The sequence below is a fragment of the Leptonychotes weddellii genome, chromosome 4 (assembly GCF_054177405.1).
Source record: "Leptonychotes weddellii isolate Sample4059 chromosome 4, ASM5417740v2, whole genome shotgun sequence".
Classification (NCBI taxonomy): Eukaryota; Metazoa; Chordata; class Mammalia; order Carnivora; family Phocidae; genus Leptonychotes; species Leptonychotes weddellii.
This window is the reverse complement of record NC_138372.1, coordinates 28,278,881-28,304,832: the sequence shown is the minus strand read 5'-3', so window position 1 is coordinate 28,304,832 and position 25,952 is coordinate 28,278,881. Positions and strand designations below refer to the sequence as shown.

Genomic DNA, 25,952 nt, shown 5'->3' with positions numbered 1-25,952 from the left:
GCTCACCATAGCACATACCCTCCCCAGTGTCTATTACCCAGCCACCCCATCCCTCCCACACCCCACCACTCCAGCAACCCTCAGTTTGTTTCCTGAGATTAAGAGTCTCTTATGTTTGTCTCCCTCTCTGGTTTCATCTTGTTTCAGTTTTTCCTCCCTTCCCGTATGCTCCTCTGTCTTGTTTCTTAAATTCCTCATATCAGTGAGATCATATGATACTTGTCTTTCTCTGATTGACTTATTTCACTTAGCATAATACCCTGTAGTTCCATCCACGTCGTTGCAAATGGCAAGATTTCGTGTTTTTTGTTTGTTTTTTTGTTTTTTTGATGGCTGCATAATATTCCATTGTATATATACACCACATCTTCTTATCCATTCATCTGTTGTTGGACATCTTGGCTCTTTCCATAGTTTGGCTATTGTGGGCATTGCTGCTATAAACACTGGGGTGCACATACCCCTTCGGATCACTACATTTGTATCTTTGGGGTAAATACCCAGTAATGCAATTGCTGGGCCATAGGGTAGCTCTATTTTCAACTTTTTGAGGAACCTCCATACTGTTTTCCAGAGTGGCTGCACCAGCTTGCACTCCCACCAACAGTGTAGGAGGGTTCCCCTTTCAGAAACCGCATCCTTCCCAACATCTGTTGTTTCCTGATTTGCTAATTTTAGCCATTCTCATTGGTGTGAGGTGGTATCTCACTGAGGTTTTGATTTGTATTTCCCTGATGCCAAGTGATGTTGAACACTTTTTCATGTGTCTTAAAACGGCACATCCTGATCCATTCAGATTTTTCCTGTGGTTATATAAGTAACTAGGATATGAGACTTAAATTTCTTTCATCCTAGGGATGCCATGAGTGTTAATTAATGTATGAAAACACTTGAAGATTATTGAGCTTTCTGAACTGGCTGTAGGTTGTGTTTAGTTTTGATTATATCATGGATATTTGTAACATTTCCTCTTGGTCCCCATTGGAAGACTTTGACCTTTGATTTTACTTTTCAGTCCAAATAATGATATAAAGTATCTCTGCCCCATTTACGTGGCTATACACAGTTCTTCATTTCTGCCTTTGCTTACATGCCCCTGTTACCTGTTCCCCTTGTTTTCTACCCAGTGGAGGGAGATGGTACTTTTCAATGACTTGATGTTGACTCAAAATTTTTGGTAAGCATGTGAACAAAATGACATTTAAAAAAAGAATTGAAGTATAGTTGATACACATGTCACATTAGTTTCAGGTGTACAAAATGACATTCTTAAAAAAAAAATGGCATTCTTAATGTTGGATTACCAGCTCCTTGAAAGAACATTTTCAATTTCAAATAAGTACACAGGCAGAATGATAGTAACTTAAATTTGCATAGCAAATTTGTTTATAAAATACTTACAGATGCTTTTTATTCTCTCTATAACCTTGTAAGGTAGATATTGTCATTTCACAGGTCAAGGAAACAGGCTTTGCAGTAAGGTCTTAACAGTAAGTAGCAAATCTGGACTTGAACATAGGTATTTACTTTCCATGCCCGCTGCCTTGTCCACACAAAGCCATACCCTTTAGATGAGGCAGGAGCAGTGGTGCTCAGTCATTAGAGAGTATTTCTTAACTTGTGTGCCACTCTTCTTTCTCAGGAGTGTGCTACATTTTGATCAGGATTTAAAATGTATTTTAGGGGGCACCTGGGTGGCTCAGTCAGTTAAGCGTCTGCCTTCAGCTCAGGTCATGATCCCAGGGTCCTGGGATCGAGCCCCACATCAGGCTCCCTGCTCAGCGGGAAGCCTGCTTCTCCCTCTCCCACTCCCCCTGCTTGTGTTCCTTCTCTCACTGTGTCTCTCTCTGTCAAATAAATAAATAAATAAAAATATTTTTTAAAAAAAATGTATTTTAGGATTCATATTATGATAGTGTGAATTCGTAGTGATGTCTGTCCAGTGGAGTGTTGAGCTTAGTGGTGGCCACATGATGTGTTGCTTAAGGGGATAAAACTTGCTGCAACTAAGAGATATAATTTAATGTCAGTAATTTAATGATACCTGGAGAGAATGTTTGCTGAAACCAAGGGGAACACTTGCCCTTGTGGATAGCCTAGATGGAGCAGTAAACTTTGTTGTACAGCCACACAGACCAAAGGGTGACCAAATGGAAAGTGTGATAATTAGAAAGTTCTTTCAAGGTTCCAAGTTGATCTTTTAAAAAACAAATATTTGCATTTTAATAATCCCTTTTGGAATGATGTCCAGAATTTTGCATTTCAGAAGTGTACTAGTAATTCAAAAAGGATTGCAAAATAACATCTTAAAACTTAAATTGTTTTGCACCTAATACTTTGTCATCCCTTTGTCCTACCTTAACTGTAGGGCCATCACTTTGTGCTACCTTAACTGTAGGGTGATCCCCGTTGGGGCAGTTCCCATCCAGGGAAAGTGATTATTTTGTAAACATTGAATAAGTAAGTGCTTTAAGTATTGAGGTATTTAAGTCTTTGAGGGAAAATCACAATGGAGTGTTAAGGGTGGTATATCTAGCATGATAATATTGTCATGGAGCCTGATAATAACTTGCCTCTTTAGCCATGTAGCATCTGAAGATCCTGCCTGGCTTCTTGCTTCCCATTCTCACGTACTTAATTTGTTGAGTGGGACGTCAGAAACACTCTCTGAGGAATTACTTGCTTAGGGCCTCCTGCTGGGCTCTACTTTGGATTTCTGCGTGGCAGGTGTGACAAAAATGAGAAACAATATTTGTGCTTAATTTCCTGAGTTTTCCAAACCCCAATTTCACAAATTATAGAAACTAAATATTGTTAGTCAGCAGTAAGAGTCTACATTTAAGGAGGGACAGGTAATGCAATCCCTGTTTTCCAGGATGGAAAAACTGAGGCCCAGAATATTAAAGAGCACACTAGAGATCGCAGTGCAAGACACTGGTACACCTGGGAATTGGATCTGGGTCTTCTGACTCCTGTGTAGTGTCTGATACATTGCAGGAAGATGATACTGAAGGTCTTCCTTTCAGTCTGAGTCTTTTTCTTGGCATGTAAATTCAAGGTACAATGCACTGCCTTCAGTCACTGGATGAAACATTGTACTGAGAAACATGAAGGCATTTGCCAAAAGATGTACAATGACTGCCTGGAAATACAGACTGCCAACTATATGCCAAGAGAAAAATAAACAAAGTGTTCTATTTGGGTTTATAGAGAGGAAGTATCTCTAATGCCTTAGTTCTTCAAGTCCTGTGGAGAAGCAGTAGTCATACATAGGAGCACAGTTCCCTTTGTGTTTGTCTAAACCTACAAGAGGAGAAGCAAATGATTTTTGGCAGCCTGACTAGTGAGCAGGCTATGTGTCATGTAATAGACGCGGAGTTCTCCGTTCTTTTTGTTTGCTTCGGGACATAATTTAGGGGCAGTGTTTTTTGTTTTTTTGTTTTTTTAACCAAAGGACTGTTTGTCTGATAGTGCTCAAGAAGATGTGGGATGCATGGGGGAGGGATATGAAAGAGAGATGGGAGAGTGGATCACAGTGGCTTAGTAGGACATGAAATAAAAGTCACAAAAACCTGTTAACCAGGAGAGATGGGAGCTATCTTGGAGGCTGTTTGCCACGACTGACAGAGGTGGTCTTTAAAAAAAGAAAAAACCGAGCCTGACAAGAGGCTAAGAAGGAAATCTCAAAATTTTTGACTCATCTAAAAAATCTGAATGAGTTTCTAGATCCCTTAGATCACCTCCATTGTGACTGAGTTTAGTTTTCCTTTGCTTACAGTATTAAACCTGGGTGGGTTGTTCATATACTGTATATTCACTTTTTTGCAGCTATGGGAAGAACTCTGGAATCAAACATCCTATGTTACGTAGGGAAAGAGAAGTTACCACTGGCCAAATGAGAAACCATAGGAGAGCACAGATGGGACTTGCAGGTTCTGATCTGTGAGGATGAAGTGCTACCCTGATGCTTCAGTGCCTGGGGCAGGGTGTTGAAACAGCTCTTCAAAGGGAATGTATATTCAAGGGGTAAAAGTTATTTGGGGTAAATAGGAATTCACCTATGTGATTTGTATGTTCTTGTATGTGGCTTAACCAAGTTGGTTTTGATTTCTTGTATAGTTGGAATTCTTCAGATAAATTTGAGTAAGACTGGGGTCCTGTTTGCTTCCTTGCTTACCTTTGGGACCCTGGTTCTGAGCTAGAGCTTCACTGCTCCTTCCTCATTGTGTCATCCAGAGTTCAAGGTCTTACCACAATACCATGAATCATCATCATCATCACAACGTAGAAAACAATAATAGTGTATATGCCAGGTACTGTTCTAAAAGTTTGACATATATTATCTTATTTAATCTCCTTACCACAGCCTTGTGAGGTAGGCACCATTATTATCTCAGCCCTACAGAAAATTACTTTCTTGAACCCTCATCTCTGTGCTTTTCTATGTTTTTTCCTCCACCTCTTCTTATTTATCCATCCTGTATCCCATTCTTTTTTTTTTTTTTTTTAAGATTTTATCCATTTATTTGAGAGAGAGCACAAGCAGGAGGAGCAGCAGAGGGAGAGGGAGAAGCAGACTTCCCACTGAGCAGGGAGCCCGACATGGGGCTCAGTCTCAGGACCCCGAGATCATGACCTGAGCCGAAGGCAGCCGCCTAACCGACTGAGCCACCAAGGCATCCCCTGCATAGCATTCTTTTCCTCTGTACCACAGTATACATTTTATCAGGCAGAGGAGGAAGACTTTTCCTGACAAAAGAATAGCATGAGCAAAATAAAGGAAGAATAGAAGTGTATGGTCTGTTTTCAAGGAGTGACCAGCAATTATCTGGCATAGAGGATACTTGAGGGACAGTAGTAGGAGGTGAAACTAAAAATATAGGACCCTGTGAACAAATTGTAGAGGTCCTTGAAAGGCAAATGCCAGGAGGTGTGGGGTTTTAAACATGGAAGTGATAGTAAATCTGTTTCATTGGGTAACTCTGGTGGCTAAGTGGAGAGTGGGTTAGAGAGGGATAAATAGCTTAGGATTCGGTTACATTAGCCTGGATAAGAGGGGCTGGCATTGGACTGTGGCTAGGGAGAAGAGGTAACCATTTTGACATTTTGGAGACAGAATCAGTAGGATTTTGGTTATTGAACTGGAAGTATTATGAGAAAAAATGATGGAGAACAAAGCCTTTTTGTATTTAGAAAAAAGAGATACGCTTCCTGAAAAAAATCCAAATTAACACAGAAAAGTACAAAGGAAATATCACCATAGTCTTAGCATCCAGAGGTAACCATTTTAACGTGTTGGTGCGCATCCTTTCAGATATTTGTGTATTTATGCACATGTGTTTATGTGTTCTTTCCCCCCGATTTTATTGTGGTAAAATACACATAAAATTTACCACCTTAACCTTTGTTTTTTTAAGTAAATTCTATGCCCAGTGTTAAGTTCAAATTCTGACCCTGAGATCAGGAGTCACATGCTGTATCAAATGAGTCGGCCAGGCACCTCCATCTTAACCATTTTTAAGTGTACAGCTCAGTGGTATTAAATACATTCATAATGCCGTGTAACCATCATCATCATCTATCTCCGTAACTCTTTTCATCTTGTAAAACTGAAACTCTCTACTCATTAAACAATACCTCCCCATTCCTCCTTTCTCCCAGCCCTTGGTAACCATCATTCTACTTTATATGTCTATGATTTTGACTGCTCTTAAGTACCTCACATAAGTGGAATAAAAAATATCTGTCTCTTTTGTGACTGGCTTATTTCACTTAGCATAATGTCCTCAAGGTTCATCCATGTGTATATGTTTTTACATAAATTGACTTGTACATTTCATATTCTTCTGTATCCTGCTTGCCCCTCCCCCCCAATATGTTATGGGTATCTTTATGTGTTAATGTATGTTACTGTACATCAGTGGTCTCAATCTGGGGTCATTTTGGCCCCCCCCAGGGGACATTTGCAATTTTTGGAGACATTTTTGGTTATAACAACTGGGGAGGTGGATTCCTGACATCTAGTGGGTAGAGACCACGAGTGCTGCTAAAGATCCTACTATGCATAAAACAGCTCCTCACAACAAAGAATTATCTGGCCCAAAATATCAGTATATTGTACCAAGGTTAAGAAACTCTGTTCTACATTATTCTTGTTTGTTAAATTTTGAAGTAATTATAGATATACACAAGAGTTTCAAAGATAGTGCAGAGGGTTCTTGTATACCCTTTACCCAACTTCCCCTACAGTTAGCATCTTATATCATCTTGGTACATTTCCAAAATTAAGAAATTGACATAGTTGTAATACTGTTAACTGTAGACTTTATTTGGATTTCACCAGTTTTTCTACTAATATCTTCTGTTTTTGGGATCCCATCTAGGGTCCCACATTGCCTTTAGTCATCATGTCTCCTTCGGCTCCTCCAATCTGTAATAGTTTCTCAGGTTCTTCCAGTCTGTGACTTTGATACTTTTGAAGGGTACTACTGGTCAGCTCTTCTGTAGAATGCTTCTCAATTTGGGTTTTTCTGATGGTTTCTCATGATGACACTAGCATTACAGATTTGGGGAAAGCATACCGCAGAGGTGAAGTACTCTTCTCATTACATTATATCAGGGTATGATGGCAACATGACTTATTTCTGGTGATGGTAACCTTGATCATTTAGTTTGGGATGTATCTGCCAGATTTTGCCATTGTGCAGTCCCTTATTATACTCTATTTGTTAGAAATGAGTTGCTAAGTTCAGCCCACATTGAAGGGGAGGAGATTTAAGCTAGGAAACATACATATGTACACTATTCCATGTATACACAAATATCTATGTTTTTGTCTGTATCTGCATATATATGAAAATAAACATGGGCTTATACGGATATCTCTGACTCTACTCTGGCACCACAAGGTTCATTGTAGTGTTCCTTCCCTTGCCTATTTGTGACTTCTTTCTCAGAGGGTAAGAAATTTGGTTCTCATTGTCTATAACATATTTACTGATTTGTACAACCTGTATAATAGTTTCAGTAGTTACTTATGTGAGAAACAAATTTACCAATTAGGTATGATGTTTGTGTGCAGTTCTTTTTGTTCATTTTAGCCTTATAGTATCTAGTCATAGCGATGTTTTACACAGTTATTGAGTAAGCTCCTTTTTTTCCTTTCTACTGTCCTTCAGTGAGGTTATGCTATACATTTGTAATACAGGTAGATTCATTTGTTGCAGTCTGCATTCTATCCTGGGTTCCCCAGACATTCTGGTTATTTTTTTAAGAATTGCATACAGTAAAGTGTATTCTTTGTTGAGTACAGTTTTATTGGTTTTGACAAATACAGTCAGGTATCCACCTTTACAGTACCATCCTGAACAGTTCCATCACTCTAAAAATTGCCTTGCATGGCCTCTGTAGTCAGCTCTTCTACCTACCTCAACTTTCAACAACCACTGATTTGTTTTCTATCCCCATGGTTTTGCCTTTTCCACAGTGTAATGTACTTGGAGTCATACAATATGCAGCCTAAGTGACTTTTTCCCTTAGCAGAATACATTTTATTATTTATTTTTATTTATTATTATTTTTAAAGATTTTATTTATTTATTTGACACAGAGAGAGAGCACAAGCCGGGGGAGCCGCAGGAAGAGGGAGAGGGAGAAGCAGGCTCCCTGCTGAGCAAGGAGCCTGATGCAGGACTCATCCCAGGACCCTGGGATCATGACCTGAGCCAAAGGCAGATGCCCAACCAACTGAGCCACCCAGGCGCCCTGCAGAGTACATTTTAAATTTTCTCCCATGTTGTTGCATGAGTCCGTTACTCTTTATTGCTGAGTGTCATTCCATTGTATGAATGTACCCTAGTATGTCCATTCACCTTTGAGAGGACATCTGGGTTTCCAGTTTTTAGCACTTACTTGGTGCTATTATAGACATTCGTGTGCCAGTGGTTTAACTTTAAAAATTATAAAGTTTTTTCCAAAATGGCTATGCCATTTTGCATTCCAACCAGCAGTGAATAAGAATTTCTGTTCTTCTGTATTCTCTCCAGGATTTGTTTTTGTTTTTGTTTTTTAATTTTAGCAATTCTAATTGGTGTGTACTGGTATCTCATGGTGGTCAGTTTACATTTCCCTAAAGGCTAATGATGTTGAGCATCTTTTCATATGCTTATTTGCCATCTGTGTATCTAAAGTGTCTGTCAGATCTTTTGGGGGTCTGTTTGTCTTACTGACTTTTAAGAGTTCTTTATATATCCTGGGTACAAATCCTTTATCAGATATGTTATTTGCAAATATTTTCTCCTGCTTTGTGGCTTATTTTTTCATTTTCTTCACAATGTCTTTCACAGAACAGAAGTCTTAAATTTTTCATAAAGTCCAATTTATCTTTTTTTTAAATGGATTGTATCTTTGATTTCCTATCCTAAAATTGCCAAACCCAGAGTGATGCAGATTTTCTCACCATTTTTTTAAAGACGTTTTATTTAAAAAAGAAAAGTTTTATAGTTTTGCATTTTACATTTAGGTCTGTGAGCTATTTTGAAAAAAATTTTGTATAAAGTGTGGGATATTATGGATGTCCAGTTGTGCCAGCACTGTTTTTGAAAGGCTATGCTTTCTCCATTAAATTGCCTTTGTATTTTTGTCAAAAGCCAGTTTATATTTGTGCAGGTCTATTTCTGGGCTGCATTCTGTTCCATTGATCTATGTGTCTATTCTTTTGCCAATATTGCATTGTCTTGATTACTGTGGCTTTATAATAAGTCTTGAAATTGGGTAGTGTAAGCTCTCCAACTTTCTACTTTGTTGTTTTTAATCTCTGTGTAGTCTATTTTATAGGTGTATCGTAATTAGCTAGGTTTCTACCGAAGGACATTTAGAGGGTTGTTTTTTGCTATAATAAATGATGCTGAGATGAACATCTTCACACATACATCTTTTTGGATTGTGTGATTCTCTCTTTAGGATAAATTCCTAGAATGGGAATACTGGATGAGAAGATGCACACATTATCTTTTTTCCCCCCTTCTTCCAATTTTCTAAGATTATTAGAGGTTATACTTACATTATTTTTCTTATTGAGGTGAAATTCACGTAACATCAGCCATTTTATTTTATTTTTTATTTTTTTTAAGATTTTATTTATTTATTTGATTGAGAGCGAGCACAAGTAGGCAGAGTGGCAGACAGAGGGAGAAGAGAAGCAGGCTCCCTGTTGAGCAGAGAGCCCCATGCGAGGCTGATCCCAGGATCCTGGGATCATGACCTGAGCCGAAGATGCTTAACTGACTGAGCCATCTAGGTGCCCCAACATCAGCCATTTTATTTATTTATTTTCTTAAAGATTTTATTTATTTATTTGACAGAGAGAGAGAGTGCACAAGCAGGGGGAGTGGCAGGCAGAGGCAGAGGGAGAAGCAGGCTCCCTGCAGAGCAGGGGGAGCCTGATGTGGGACTCGATCCCAGGACCCTGGGATCATGACCTGAGCCGAAGGCAGACGCTTAACCAACTGAGCCACCCAGGCACCCAGCATCAGCCATTTTAAAGTGAATGATTCAGGGGCATCTGGCTGATTTAATCAGAACATGTGACTCTTGATCTCAGGGTTATAAGTTAGAGCCCCATGTTGGGTGTAGAGATTACTTAAAAATAAAACGATTCAGTGTCATTTAGTATATTCATGGTGGTGTACAGCCACCACCTCTGTCTAGTTCCAAAATATTTCCACCACCCCAAAAGAAAACCCCATACCCATTAAGCATCTATTCTGCATTTCCCTAAGCAGTTACTCGCCCCACCCCCAAGCCCCTGGCAATCACATCTGCTTTCTGTCTCTATAGAGATTTTACCTATTCTGGATATTTCCTATAAATGGGATCATATAATCTGTGACCTTTGTGTCTGGCTTCTCTCACTTATACTTGTAGCATGTGTTGATACTTTATTCCTTTTTATGGTTGAATAATTTTCCATTGTATGAATAGATCACATTTGTCCCATCTGTTGATGGGCATTAGTACTTTAGGCTGTTATGAATAGTGTTGCTGTGAACATGTACACACTTGTTTTCACTTATTTTGGGTATATATGTAGGAGTAGAATTTCTGGGCCATATGATAATTCTGTGTCTAACTTTTTGAGGAATGCCAAACTGGTTTACTTAATGGCTAAACTATTTTAGATTCCCACCAGCAATGTATAAGGGTACCAGTTTCTCTACCTCTTCTCCAATATGTTATTCCCCCCCCCTTTTTTTTAATATAGCTATCCCACTGGGTGTAAAAGTGGTATCACTTTGTAGTTTTGATTTACATTTTCCTAGTGGTCATTTGTAGATCTTCTTTGGAGAAATACCTATTTAGGTCCTGTGCTCATTTTTATTTTTTTTAAAGATTTTAAAGATTTTATTTATTTGAGAGAGAGTGCGAGCGCGGGTGCGCACACATGCACAAGCGGTGGGGCGTGCAGAGACAAGCAGACTCCCCGCTGAGCAGGGATTCCCAGGACCCGAGATTAACCAATTGAGCCACCCAGGCGCCCGGTCCTGTGCTCATTTTTAAATTGGGTTGGTTCTTTTTGTTGTTGCGTGGGTGCACATTGCATTTTGATGCATATTGTCAGACTGCTTTCAAGAAATTTGTACCAGTGGTATGTCTGTTTTCCTTCACCCTTGCAATTCTGTGTATTACCTATCTTTTCATTGTTGTTAGTTTGGTAAATGAGAAATGGATTTCATTTCTTAGGTTAATTTTCTTTTCAAGGGTGCATTGGCCATTTGTTGTTTTTCTTTTTTGAATGTCTTGATCATACCTGTGTTGTGTCCACTTCTATATAATGGTTTTCATTTTTGTGTTTATTGATTTGTAAGAGGTTTTGTGTATTGTAAGTTTTAATCCTTTGTGCAGTCTCATGTGTTGGAAGTATTTTTTCAGTTGGTCATTTGTCTTTTGTATGATTTTTTTTGTCATAAATTTTTATTTTTTTGATTTTTTTTTTTAAGATTTTATTTATTTATCAGAGAGAGGTTGGGGAGAGCACAAGCAGGGGGAGAGACAGGCAGAGGGAGAAGCAGGCTCCCAGCTGGGTAAGGACCCCCATGCAGGACTTGGTCCCAATACCCTGGAATCACGACCTGAGCTGAAGGCAGATGCTTAACTGGCTGAGCCACCCAAGTGTCCTGTCATAAATGTTTTAAATTTGTATATTCTTGTACACTTTTTAGAAGTACAAGTTGGTTTTAACATTTTTTTAGAAAGATAATGTTATAGGGATGCCTGGCTGGCTCAGTTGGTAGAGAGTGCGACTTTTGATCTCAGGGCTGTGAGTTCGAGCCCCATGTTGGGCATAGAGCTTGTTTTTAAAAAGTGAGAATGTTATAATAGATTTATAATTTATTGAACTGTTGGAACTTACAGATGGGAATAAAAAATATTGTTGATGCTCTAGTGTGAATGAAGGTATATCCAAGACGTCCTTGCCTTCACTGTGCTTGTTGTTCTTTCCTTGCAGTCCCTTACACATATGTAATTGCAGAGAAATATGGGATTCTACATTGTCCAGGCTGGTACTTGTGGTTAGCTACCCAGCTATCCAATCAGTTTCCTTACTCTCCTTTTTTGGTTTATATCTTGCTAGTGCCTCGCACAATACTTATAGCCCTGGTTCTCACTCTCAGGTGCACATTGCAATCACCTGGAGAGCACTAAAAAAACGCTGATGCCCAGGCTTACAGTATTCAGTAAGTGTCTGTTGATTAGAATTAGATGATTTGCCTAACTCTTCAGGTGCCGATATTTCCTGATTTACAGCTTTATTCTGAGGTCTTCATTGAGCCTCGTTAGCCTGGTGGGCAGTTTTATTTACTGGGAAAACTGAGTTTTAGTCCCAGCTTTGCCACTAACTCACTGTATCTATAACCTGGGACAAGATACTGCCCTCTCTGGGCTTTAGTGTCCTCTCTGGCTGTATTAGAGAGGGGAGCTGATTAGATCAGGGATGGGCAGCCCTTTTCTGTTAAGTTCCAGACAGTAAATATTTTAGGCTTTGTGGGTCATACAGTGTCTCTCTGTCACAGTGTCTAAAGCTCCTTTTAGCTCTGGCATTTTGTGGTTTTCTTCTTTCAAACCCTAGCCAGAGGTCTCACCCAGAACCAAGGAAAATCTTGTTTAACCACCACCAGTTAAATATAGATAATATCAAGCACTTATTTTTTTTTTTAAGATTTTTTATTTATTTGATAGAGAGAGATACAGTGAGAGAGGGAACACAAGCAGGGGGAATGGGAGAGGGAGAAGCAGACTCCCCGCTGAGCAGGGAGCCCGATGTGGGGCTCGATCCCAGGACCCTGGGATCATGACCTGAGCCAAAGGCAGACGCTTAACGACTGAGCCACCCAGGCGCCCCAATATCAAGCACTTATATAGTGCTTACCATTTGCCTACCACTATTCTAAATATTTTACTTATATTAAATCTGATCTTCAGAATAACCCAGTGAGGAGTGTAGGTGCTATTATTATCCCCATTTTATAGATTAGGAAACCTGAGGCAAAGAAAAATTAGATACGTAAATAATCTGCAACATATGAAGTTGGGTAGTAGAGCCAGAATTTGAACCTAGGCATTCTGGCTCCATTTTACTCTACTGCCTCTCCCTAACTTAGACATAGACCTCCAAATAATACATACTCTATCATAGGGATCTTAAAATAAAATCACTGAAACCCTCAAAAGTGGGCCAATCTTGAGGCTGTAAAGGTGACACAGAGAGGAACTTTATTATTATTTTAAAAGATTTTATTTATTTGACAGAGAGAGACACAGCGAGAGAGGGAACACAAGCAGGGGGAGGGTCAGAGGGAGAAGCAGGCTTCCCACGGAGCAGGGATCCCGATGAGGGACTTGATCCCAGGACCCTGGGATCATGACCTGAGCTGAAGGCAGATGCTTAACGACTGAGCCACCCAGGTGCCCCCCAGAGAGGAACTTTATTATTAATTTTATTTTCTCAAAAGTCCCCTTTTGTTTCTGTCCCAGCATTATAGTCACATGACATTGTCTTTGTATTTTTAGCTTTCTATCATATTTACTCTTCAGAACCGTGAAGGGGTTCAGTGTATGGAAGCGGTCTTCTCAGTTTCTGAAATTTAATTTCACCTTAGTAAGAATTCATTACTTCAAGCAAACAAACAGACCAAAGTCAAATGGGAATAAAAATTCTACTGGTAAGAGGCAGCAGAAACAGCTTGTTATAGGCAGAGCATCCAGGCTTTAGTTGTGTCTCTGCTGCCAGTCAATTATATGTCCAGGGAAGCTCTCTGAGCCTCCATATTCTCAAGTATAAAATTTCAGGTGATCGGACTGGGTGCATGATCTCTGAATTTCCTTATGTCCATGCTTCGCCAGGGCTTGCAGGTGGACCTCGAAGCAGCCATGGTAGAGGCTCTCCATTGCAGTTTCTCATGCTTTAACTTAAAAGTACGTGCCAATTTTACATTCTCTGCCCTTATCTGTCTGTATTTATTTGGATGTAAAAATGTTTCAAATTCTTTTTACCATTTAGTAAGATAGATGCCCTCGAAGAATGCATAGTATACTTGTTATATATGCACCTCTCAGTTTGAGAAGCATGGCCTTCTATTAAGATTCTAGTCCTCTTTCCTTTTTTTTTTTTTAAGATTTTATTTTTAAGTAATCTTCACACCGTACGTGGGGCTTGAACTTACAACCCCGAGATCAAGAGTCGCATGCTCCACCAACTGAGCCAGCCAGGTACACCCCCCTTTTCTCTTAAATAGGGATAGCCATTGGAAGAATAAAAGTCATGATCTGCACTACAATCTCCAAGCCGCTCCTCCCATCAGGCTGACTGAATGCATCAGGTACAGGTTCTCTTGCTTTCTGAGCATCTTAATCTGTCTGATTTAGTCAGCATGTCTGCAGTTGAACTTCTGCCAAACAAAGCTAAAAGGAGTAGTTGCCTGCCATGATGCTCCTGCAACTAACTCATTCTTTCTTAATAAAGTGTAAAATTTTTAAAAAGTCATCCTTTTATTAAGAAAGAAAAATTAGGCAAGAGATTGACCTTTTCCCTACTTTTCCACATCTCTTCAGTTGAATAATCAAATACAAATTGAAATTCCTTTAATCAAAAAGGAAAATCAGCTTTCTGCTAATTGCCAACATCCTTTAAAAAAATAATTTTTCCTTTTACCCTTCTATGCCAAGATTCTTTTTTTCTGAAGTTTGGACTATTAGAATTAAAGGTGTTAGAAATGAGGAACTTGAGGTTCCAGGAAAGAAATCTGACTTCCCAAAGTCACAGAGCTGATTTGCATAGAACGGAGATTAGGAACATGGTGGGAAAGAACAATATGAAGTCAGAAGACATGGATTCAAAGTTTGCCTCTGCCACTAACTTGCTGTGTGACTTTGGGCAGGTTACCTAACATATCTAAGTTTTCATTTCCTCATTGGTAAAATGGAGGCCAACATAACTTCATAGGGTATGAAATTTTTAACATAGGATTTAGCACTCTACCTCAGGCACAGAGTATTTATTGAGTAAACTCCATGTATCATTAGGTACTGTGTTAGGTGTTGGGGCTAGGGATAAAATACCCAATTTCTTCCCTTGGAATTTAGAGTCTAATGGAGATAGAACTTACTGTATGTGACTTTAAAATATTTCTGTGATAAAGGTAAATGCAGGGTACTGTGGGGGCACAGAGGAGAAGCACACATGGGGTAGGAATGAGGAGTGATCTCAAGGCAGGCTTTCATCAGGCGGTGATGCTAAAGAGTTTGGGGCTGGATGAGATCAGATTTTCATTTTAGAAAGCTCCCCGGCTGCAGCGTGGACCTAAATTGGAAGGGTTATACTGTAAAGGTAGGAAGATCAATGAGGAAGCTGATGGAATGAACAGTCTAGTTGGGAAATCATGAAGCCTTTAGTTGGTGTAATGACAGTGAAGTGACGATGGTGAGCTTTGAGATCATTTTAGGAACTAGTATGGATAAAAGTTGAGAGATTGGAAATGTGGGGAGAGAGAGTGATACTAGGATCACTTCAAGGTTTTTGGGTTGATTATCTCATGGTTCACTCAAGTATGGCTGGAAAGATAAGGAGTTCAGTTTTGGACATCGCAGGTTACAGGTATCTGGAGTGATGATGATGCTGATAAGGATGATAGCTAACATTTATTGACTGCTTCCTATAGGGCAGGCCCTATTCCATATGCTTTGCATGTATCATTTAATTCTCACCATAACCCTTTGAGGTGGGTTTAAGATGACCCTCACTTTTATAAATAAGAAATCTGAGGCACAGAGAAGTTAAATAACTTGCCCAAGGTTACATAGCTAATAAGTAGTGGAGCCAGCACTTAAATCCAGGCAACCTGGCTCCAGAGTCTTTACTGTTCACAACTTCACTATATTAAATGCCTCTCATTGATGATGAAAATGTCCAGTAGGCAGTTAAATATACAGGTCTGGCATCAATATAGAACTAGATTGTAGATATGGATTTTGGGAGTTAGTACAAAAATGGTTATAGAAGCCATGAGTGTCAGACAGTTCATAGTATAGAAATGCCAGGTAGATACCATAGAGATGGACATTTCTCAATATTGTTGCCATGACAGATATTGCTAATACATCAGTGGTTGGTTTTAGTAGGGAAACTGAGGAAGGGCCAGTGAGATAGGAAGAAAAACTAGAGAGATTGCTGCCATTGAAACTCCAAAGGAGAATGAATTACGGAGACAGACGAGTAGTATGAGATTATTGGTTTTTCCATTAAACATGTTTTGAAAGCTTAGTAGAAAAGTGTTAATATTTGGCAGTCAGGGTTCATTAGTGATCTCAGAGAGTGAGCTATCCATAGAGCAATGGGTAGCAGCCAGCAGAGAAGGTAGGTGATTGTATTGATTCATAAGCCGTAATTGTAGTTTTCAAAGCAGATGTAATCCATAGAGGCAAGGAAGTGATTGAAGGACTTCAGTATCTAATTTGGATTGGGAAGGAAATGAAGTCAAAAGGGGGAAGGAAAGAAAACAAACAAGTTGGGGGGGGCAGCGTTTCCTCATGCTTGTAGACAGCAGTGTTGGGCAATCATAGCCAACCTGCACTCAGACAGAGCTCCCCAACCTGCACTCAGACAGAGCTCCATGATCTGCCCAGTGCCCAGGATCTTGGTGATTAACACATTCAGTAGGACCACCCTCCAGCATGACAACCATAAAGTGATGGAGCCTTACGTGAGTGGATCCTTAGCTGTACACTTAAAGATTTGGGGGAGTTTCTCCAAGGTAGAATTCCTTTGGATTAGGGTTTCTCAACCTCAGGACTGCTGACATTTTTGGGCCAGATAATTTTTTGTTGTGTGTGTGTGTGTGTGGTGGTGGTGGTGGTGGGGAGTTGTCCTTGCACTGTAGGATGTTTAGCAGCATCCCTGACCTCCACCCACTAGATACCAGCAGCACCTCCACCCTTGCAATTGTGACAGCCAAAAATGTTTCTAGACATTGCCAAATGTCCCCTGGTGGACAGTTCACTTCTGGTTGATAACACAGCTCTAGATTCTGCTGTTGATAACCACAGCTCTAGATTTACTGTTGTAAATTTCACTCACTTTGATTAGCGCCTCTGAGCACTTTAGCTCTGTTGGTTTGGAGAGTTCGGGTTATTTCAGTTTTGTGACCTTTTCCCAAAACCTTTTCAGTCTGGAAATAAACTCTCAATAGAGGTGAGACAGAAGCATATTTCCTTCTAGTACCCAGTTAAATACCTAGAACATTAAATGTTTAGTGCTTATGAGATTTAAAGAAGATAGTTACAGTCAAACTTTATTGTCTCTCAGAAACTTTTATGTCATTTATCTCTTTATAGTACAGTTATTTGTATCTGTGTCTCTTGCTAGCCTGGACTCCTAGAGGACAGGGACCCTTTATTAATCTTTGAATGCCTAACATCTTGCAGAGTACCTGGGCACATAGTAGACTCTCAGTAAATGTTTGCTGAGGTAAGTCAGTTATGTTGATAATTGGCTAAGTAGGTTAAACCTGTAATTTTTCAGAGTATTTCAGTTGTCAGACCTCACAAAGAGGTCAGAGTTCCCTTACTATTGACAAAATCTGATTTGTGCAGAGAGAAGCATTTTATCCAGTCATTTCTGTGTACACAGATCACAGGTGTCCTCTGGGAGAATAGGAAATGGAACAGAGTGACATGCTGCCTCTAGAAGATAAAACAGATCCTTTAAGCTCTTCCTACCACCCAGGGCTGACCATTTTATAAGTGGAGTCACACTGAAACTATAATCGAAGCTGGAAAATATAAGGCAATCAGCTGCAAACCTAACTTACTCTGGTAGGATGATGTTTTCTGGGCAGGTAATAAAATAAGCCCAGTTGTGGGATTTACAATATAAATACCTGTATGGACCAAATGTGACATTTACAAAATTGATTGGTTTCTAAATTTGTTTAGATATTTATCCTTAGTGCAAATGTGTAAAATGTATTGTATTTTTGCTTTTTGGCTGGGTGGTATGATTTTAATTGATAAATAATGTATATCATAAAATGCGTAATTCATGGGGCTCCTTGCTGGCTTAATTCGTGGAATGTACGACTCTTGTTCTTGGGGATATAGGTTCAAGCCCCATGTTGGGTGTAGAGATTACTTAAAAATAAAATCTAAAAAAATCCATAATTCATAACTGTACAGTTCAGTAAGTTATCAAAAATGAAAATACCTGTGTAATCAAAACTCAGTTCAAGAAATAGAACATTACCAGTTCCTCTCAATAATTTTGAAAGTTATGATATGATCCAGCATTTCCACTTCTGGGTATATATTGAAAAGAATTGCAAAATTCAAGGGATGCCTGGGTGGCTCAGTCCATTGAGTGTCTGCCTTCTGCTCAGGTCATGATCCCAGCAACTTGGAATCGAGTCCAGCATCGGGCTCCCGGCTCAGGTGGGCAGTCTGCTTCTCCCTCTCCCTCTCCTGCTCCCCCTGCTCATGTGTTCTTTCTCCCTCTCAAATAAATAAATAAAACCTCTTAAAAAATTTAAAAAGAAAAAGAATTGAAAAATTCAACAAATTTTTGACAATTTCATTTCATTGCTAATATTCACTGGTTTCTCATTGTATCAAAAGTCTGTGATCCAAGTCTTTTGTTATGGTAAACCATACATGGTAAAATATACATGACATAAAATTTACTATTTTACCATACATTAAGCACATTCACATTGTTCTGCAGCAGTCATTACCCTCCATCTCCAGAACTTTTTTCATCTTCCCAAACTGGAATTCTGTACGTTTTATACTAATTCCCCATTCTTCTCTGCCCCAGCCCCTGGCAACCACCATTCTACTTTCTGTCTTTGAATTTGACTACTTTAGTTATGTTAGTAGAATCATACAATATTTGTCTTTTTGTTACTGGGTTATTTCACTTAGCATGATATCTTCAAGGTTCTTCTATAGTATGTGTCAGAATTTCCTTCCTTTTTAAGGCTGAATAATATTCCATTATATGTATACAGCACATTCTGTTTATCCATTTGTTCATGATGGATATGGATTGCTTCCACCTTTTGGCTTCTGTGAATAATGCTGCTATAAACATGGGTGTATAAGTATCTGTTCAACTCCCTGCTTTCAGTTCTTTTGGGTATGTACCCAGAAGTGGAGTTGCTGGATCATATGGTAATTCTATATATATATATATATGTATGTGTATATATATATATATATATATATATTATTTATTCGTGAGAGACAGAGAGAGAGGCAGAGGCAGAAGGAGAAGCAGGTTCCCCGCGGAGCAGGGAGCCTGACGCGGGACTCCATCCAAGGACCCCGGGACCATGATCCAAGCCGAAGGCAGATGCTCAACTGACTGGGCCACCCAGGCGCCCTTATTTTTTATATTTTTATGGGGCTTGAACTCACAACCTTGATATCAAGAGTCACATGCTCTACAGACTGAGCCCACCAGGCACCCCACTGTTTTTTGTGTTTTGATGAATCATCATACTGTTTTCAATCCATAGCTGTGTCATTTTATATTCCCACCAACAATGCACGGGGGTTCTAATGTCTCTACATCTGCACCAACATTTATTATTTTCTGCTTTTTGACAGTAGGTATCTTAGTGGGTGTGAAGTGCATCCAAATTTTCTAAAATAAACTTTTTGTTAGGGAAATTTCCCAACATATAAAAAAATAAGAGCGAATGCCAGTTGAACTGCTGTGTGTCTCACATCACTTCAGTAGTTAGGAACACTTGGCCAATCTTAGTTCAGTTAGTCTGACCTTCCTACCTCATTATTGGAACATGAATCCCAGTCTTCATATACTTTTTTTTTCCCTATTTTTTTTTTTTTAAGATTTTATTTATTTATTTGACAGAGAGAGACACAGCGAGAGAGGGAACACAAGCAGGGGGAGTGGAAGAGGGAGAAGCAGGCTCCCCGCAGAGCAGGGAGCCCGATGCAGGACTCGATCCCAGGACCCTGGGATCATGACCTGAGCTGAAGGCAGTCGCTTAACCAACTGAGCCACCCAGGCGCCCCTTTTCCCTATTGTTAAAAGCAGAAAATAAACATAAAAAAAAATTTTTTTTTAAAGATTTTATTTATGTATTTGACAGAGAGAAACACAGCGAGAGAGGGAACACAAGCAGGGGGAGTGGGAGAGGGAGAAGCAGGCTTCCTGACAAGCAGGGAGCCCGATGTGGGGCTTGATCCCAGGACCCTGGGATCATGACCTGAGCTGAAGGCAGACACTTAACGACTGAGCCACCCAGGCGCCCCCAGGATATAGTACTTTTGGGTGTATTACAGTTTTTAGTTTGTTAACTCTGTGAGCAAGACGTCTACTTTCCTTAAACCATTAATACTCTTTTCTTTTTTCTGATATTTGTTGGCATTTGTATATATCGTAAACAGTACAGTAGGCCACTTCCTTTAATAAATAAGGTGAGCCTTGTTCTGGGGTTACCTTCTGTTTGATTTATGTTGATGTGTTTATTTAAACTTACCAGTTTTAAGAGTTCTAGAAGATACACATAAAGGCAGGACTCAGGATGAAATTTTATCTACAAATTTATATATCTGATAGAATTTACTGGTAGAGATGTTTACATTTTGGCTTTTTTGGAGGCGGGGGATGGTAATTGTGCATTTGCAACTATGCCTTTCCTTTTTTTAATTTTATTTATTTATTTATTTATTTGAGAGAGAGAGATTGAAAGAACAAGTGGGAGGAGGGGCAGAGGGAGAACCAGACTCCCTGTGGAGCAGGGAGAACCAGACTCCCTGTGGAGCAGGGAGCCCGACATGGGACTCGATCCCAGGACCCTGGGATCATGACCTGAGCTGAAGGCAGACACTTAACCAACTGAGCCACCCAGGCGCCCAGAACACACAATTACTAACTCCTTTCCCTCCTTTAGTTTTCTTAATTTGTGCAGAAGACTGCCGTGTGCAGTATATGCTAGGGCACTTTATAATGTCAGAAGGACATCTTGTTCAAGATACACAAAAAAGAACACCCTGTGATTTAAGATTCCATCGGTATTCAGGTGTGAGAATGCAAGTCTGTTGTCAGGCACAGATTAAATGAGTTAAAGGCAGAGCTGGTTCTTTCCCTATGGCTCTTTATATTTCTTTGTACTTATTTTACTAATTAACAATTTTCTTTTACTTGAAGATAGCTTATATGCTTGGTGGGTGAAGAACCTCAGTAGTTAAGAGCACAGAAGCTTCAGTGATAATGACACTAAACTTATTTCCCATTCTCCTTGCCTTATGATAGTAGTAGTGGTCGTAATATAGGTAGTTATATAATGACCCTGTATAGCATATGCAATGTGTTAGGCAAAAACCAAGGGCTTTGCATGTACTAACTCACTTAATCCACACAACAACCCCATGAGATAGATACTATTATCCTCATTTTACTGATTAGGGATTGAGGCAGAGAGAGGTTAGTAACTGACTACTCCATAAGTACAAATAACTGGTAACCAGCAGAGCTAGGAATTGATCTGAGGCAGCCTGGCGCCAGTGTCCTTCCTCCCAACCATTATACTGTACTGTACTTAATCGACACTCATGTAAGTAAAGGGAAATGTGAGATAAAAAATGCTTTTAACATCTTTGTGGGCTCTATGGAACTTATTATTTGTTCATTCAGTGTTCCCTGTAGAATCAGTGATTACAGAGAGAACATTTAATCTCAAAGCATTCATCCCTATTTTCAAACTAGTATTTTCAGATCTGTTCTCCATCTGAGACCTTGCATTTAGAAAAAGTACATTTGAACTTTTTAGTTGAATTGGCAGATCAAGAGCTTACAGACAGGATATTGCCTTTGAGTATTTAGACTGTATGTGCTGACCCCCTGAAGCAGTAATTTGGTTAGATCACAATGTTTCCATTAGAGTACAGCAGTATTAGGGGTTCTAACTTCAAAGTGTATATGTGTGTGTTTTATATGTATCTTTGTAAATAGGCCACTTCTCTACAAATGGAACCAAGATTCTAAAAATCTTTCAGAGCCATTTAAATCCAAGAAATATCTAAGCATTTGAAGTAGAACTATGAGCAATGCAAAATGTTACCTTTCTGGAGACTTGTGATAAGTAAAATAAAACAACCTGCCCATTTTTAAATGCTTAAAGAACCTAAAGAACCTCCACTTAATTTTGCAGAATTAGTTCTCACTTGGGCATTGATTTACATACACTTTTTATCTTGAAGTCTAAGCTAATAGCCATTATTTGATAAGAAAGCCAGTGTTCTGTTTTCTTCTACTTCCTTTGTCTTATGTTTTGGTGGGTCTCCTGTGCTCTGAACACATATGCTTAGAACACATCTACTCTAAAAAAAAAAAAGAAGAAGAAGAACACATCTATTCTGGTGCTTTGGGTCAGTCACATGTTTGGCTGGAGGGCAAGTGTGCCTTTTATGGAGGCAGGTGACTTTCTCATGCTAATTTTCTTTCCCTTAGGTTTATGAAGGCCTGGACATCATCACCAACAAGGTTTCTGCCCAAGAGCAGAGAATATGCCAGCACCACATGATCAGCTTTGTGGATCCTCTCGTGACAAATTACACAGTTGTGGACTTCAGGAACAAGGCAACTGCTCTGATATCCTTAGGAAAGAGAGCAACTAGGCTTGGTGGGTATAAGGCAGTCCAAGCCAAGAAAGAAGTTTTTGTTTCATTGACAATTTCTTCTAAGCAGGGGCACCCAAGACTTAACAACCAATAGGTAGCACCCCCATCAGAACTATATGGATCAAAAGATATAGTGCCCTTGCTTCTCAGAGTCTTGTCAGACTGCAGCATCAGCCATCCCTTGGGCACTTACTAGAAATGCTGAATTTGGGCCTCACTCAAGAACTAATGAATCAGAATCTACATTTCACAAGAGTCCCAGGTGATTCATATGCATATTAAAATTTGAGAAGCTGTTTTAGTGGAGAGAACACTGATTTAGGAACTAGAAAATCTGTGTTCTAGTCCCAGAACTGCCTCTTTGGACCAAGTGAATTTTATTGGGTAGAGCATTTACCCAACTCAGTTTCAGTTTCCCACCCTTTAAATGGGGATACAAAATCAATTTATAAATACGGAGTTAGAGTTAGAATTTAATAGGGATTGTTGGGTGAGGGAGGACTGCAAAAACAATTTTTTTTCTGTGATCAGCAATCTTTGATTGATTAAGTAGGCTCTACACCCAGCATGGAGCCCAACATGGGGCTTAAACTCACAACCCTGAAATCAAGACCTGAGCTGAGATCAAGTCAGACGCTTAACTGACTGAGCCACCCAGGTGCCCCTTGTTTATTTATTTATTTATTTTAAAGATTTTATTTATTTATTTGAGACAGAGAGAATGAGAGACAGAGAGCATGAGAGGGAGGAGGGTCAGAGGGAGAAGCAGACTCCCTGCCGAGCAGGGAGCCCGATGCGGGACTCGATCCCGGGACTCCAGGATCATGACCCAAGCCGAAGGCAGTCGCTTAACCAACTGAGCCACCCAGGCACCCCCCCTTGTTTATTTTTTAAAATTATAATTCTAGTATAGTTAACATATAGTGTTATATTAGTTTCAACACCAGTACATTTTGAAAAAAGAATAATATAAGGGGGACTGTCCTTATATTTTAATTGTCCAGACTTCCAGATGGGGTGCCTGGCTGGCTCAGTGGGTAGAGCATGCAACTCTTGATCTCCGGGTTGTGAGTTCAAGCCTCATGTTGGATATAGAGATTGCTTTAAAAAATTTGGACTGCCAGATATTAAAACATAAGGAAAATTCATAATAATTATAATAGTATGGAACTTATACTAGACAAACTTATGACACAGAATAGAAAACTCAGATACAAATTAAAATGGCTGTATATATTTACCTTATGATCAAGGTGGCATTTAAAACAATAGAGAAATAATGCAGTAGTTAATATTCTTGGGACAGCTAATTTTTTTGGAAAAAAATAAAATCATGACCTCACTATGTATGACATAAATTGCAGATGGATTTCAGAGTTAAATACATGTATTTTTAAAACTTTAAAACAAATGGGATAATATATGATTGAGTAGTTATGTGATTTTAGAGTAGGGAAGGACTTTGTAGATACATAGTTTCTAAAAAAGTTCTCTTAATGGATTTTTTAAACTCAAATTTTTCCTTTATTTTACTGTGTTAAATACACACAAAATTTACCACTTAACCATTTTTTAAGTGTACAGTTCAGTTGTATCAAATACATTCACATTGTGGTGCAACCATCACCACCATCCATCCCCATAACCTTCTGATTTGTTTTTGTTTTTAAAGATTTATTTATTGAGAGAGAGAGCACGAGTGGGAGGGGCAAAGGGAGAGGTAGAGAGAATCCCAAACAGACTCCATGTACTCTATGGGGCTTGATCCCAGGACCCTGAGATCATGACCTAAGCCGAAACCAAGAGTCGGATGCTCAACTGACTGTACACCTAGGCACCCCCCCCTTTTTTTTTTAAGGAAAGTAGCTAGCTTTGAGTATGTACGAATTAAGAATTTGTGTCAGCAAGAATGTATATCAACCAGAACTAGGTATCCACCCTAGAGTAAGCTTGCCACGCATATGAGATAGGTGGTAGATCTCATTCATAGCAGCATTGCTCTTAATGGCAAAAACATAAACACCTGAATTCTTACTTACAGAAGAATGTATAAAATTTGCTTTGTTCATATAAGTACTTTTCAGCAGTGAAATGAATAAATTGTAGCTACATGCAGCAATGTGGAAGAATCTCAGAAACAATGTAAAATGTGAGAAATTATAGACATTCATACCATACACATTCATACCATTTATTATAAAAGTTAAAAAGCAAGCAAAACTAATCAATATATTTTTTAGGGGGTTACATATACCTAAGGAATTAGGTAAAGGAAAGCAAGGGAATGATAACAAGAAAAACCAAATCTCAGGTTTCCCCACAGAGAGGGGAAGTAGGGGGTTGGGATAGGAATGAATACACAGGAAGCTTCAAAAGAATTGATAACACTCCTTTTCTTACACTGGCTTCATGAGTATATGTTTATTATAAGGCTTCATAATTTACGTATGTTCTTTTGTATGTATTGAATATTTTATAATTTAAAAAAATTAGCCCACTATAAACAAAATTAAAAAACACACTGCAAGCCAGAGGAAAAAAATATTTGTAACATAGGAAAGGCAAATGGTTAATATCCTTAATATATAAAGAACTCATATGAATCAATATGAAAAATACTTAAAGGGCCTGAGTAGTAATTCACAAAGGAAGAAATCTAAATGATGGTAAACATGAAGAAGGGTTTACCCTTGTTGTTAAGGCCATGCAAATCAAAATAATGAAATCATATTTTTTTGCCTATCAAATAGGCAGAGATTAAAATGCAGATAATTCTTCCCCTACCTGCTTTACGAGACAGTTGTATCAGGTGAGATATTGTATATGAAAGCCCTTGGCAAATTAGAACATATCACCAAATGTATGTTGTTGCTTTAAGACAGTTTGGTTGTTCAGAAAAAGCTGATAGAAAATAGAGTTTTCAGGGGGCAGTAGGGATGACTTAATCACATCATTTACAGGATTAGAGATTTCTGAGTTTAGGTATGAACCCAAAATCAGAACTGAAAGTACCTTAAGAAGTATCCAGTTAACCTTCTTGATTTGACAGGCTAAGTAAGGTATTATTAGATAACAGATGCCCAGAGAGAAGGGTTTTGTCCAGGATCACAGTTGTTTCATGGCTTGGGCAAACAAGTTAAACCTTTTCCCACCAAATATCTCCTATCCCATCTCCTTCCCTGTTTTCCACTCTCTCTCTTTTTGGCGTCTCACCATTTTCCCCTTCCCTTTTTACTTCCCTTGCTTCCTTTCCCTTTGTCAATCATAGTATATATTTGAATTTTTATTACATTTACTGTAATTGTATGCTCCCTATACTTAATAGGGGGAATATAGTATTTCTCTTTTTTAAAAAACCAGTAGAGGGGGGTTGCCTGGGTGGCTCAGTTGATTAAAAGTGTGCCTTTGGCTTACGTCATGGTCCCAGAATCCCGGGATGGAGCCCCGCATCGGGCTTTCTGCTCAGCGAGGAGTCTGCTTCTCCCTCTGCCCCTCACCCTGCTCTCCCTCGCTCTCCCTCTCTCGATCTCTCTCTCAAATAAATAAATAAAATCTTGGGTGCCTGGGTGGCTCAGTTGGTTAAGCGACTGCCTTCGGCTCAGGTCATGATCCTGGAGTCCCTGGATCGAGTCCCGCATCGGGCTCCCTGCTCAGCAGGGAACCTGCTTCTCCCTCTGACCCTCCCCCCTCTCATGTGCTCTCTCTCTCATTCTCTCTGTCTCAAATAAATAAATAAATAAATCTTTTTTTTTTTT

At 39.2% G+C, this 25,952-nt stretch overlaps 1 protein-coding gene, 1 long non-coding RNA gene and 1 other non-coding gene across 6 annotated transcripts in view; 2 read left to right on the top strand and 1 right to left on the bottom strand.

Moving 5' to 3' along the window:
* Positions 1–25,952, bottom strand: part of LOC145721245 (uncharacterized) — a 210,988-nt gene that overhangs the window by 103,669 nt on the left and 81,367 nt on the right. The window lies entirely within an intron of this gene.
* TRIT1 (tRNA isopentenyltransferase 1) overlaps positions 1–25,952 on the top strand; it is a 44,985-nt gene that overhangs the window by 3,858 nt on the left and 15,175 nt on the right. For 2 of the 4 annotated variants that reach the window (XM_081818181.1, XM_081818180.1), the window contains exon 2: positions 22,028–22,170. In XM_081818181.1, the coding sequence (XP_081674307.1) occupies positions 22,028–22,170 (143 nt within the window). Of the gene's footprint in view, positions 1–21,837; positions 21,946–22,027; positions 22,171–25,952 lie in introns of those variants that run through there. The other 2 variants (XM_081818183.1, XM_081818184.1) reach the window with 2 other exon arrangements.
* TRNAK-UUU (transfer RNA lysine (anticodon UUU)) lies at positions 11,270–11,342 on the top strand. The gene has a single exon. It is a non-coding gene; the product is annotated as a tRNA-Lys (tRNA).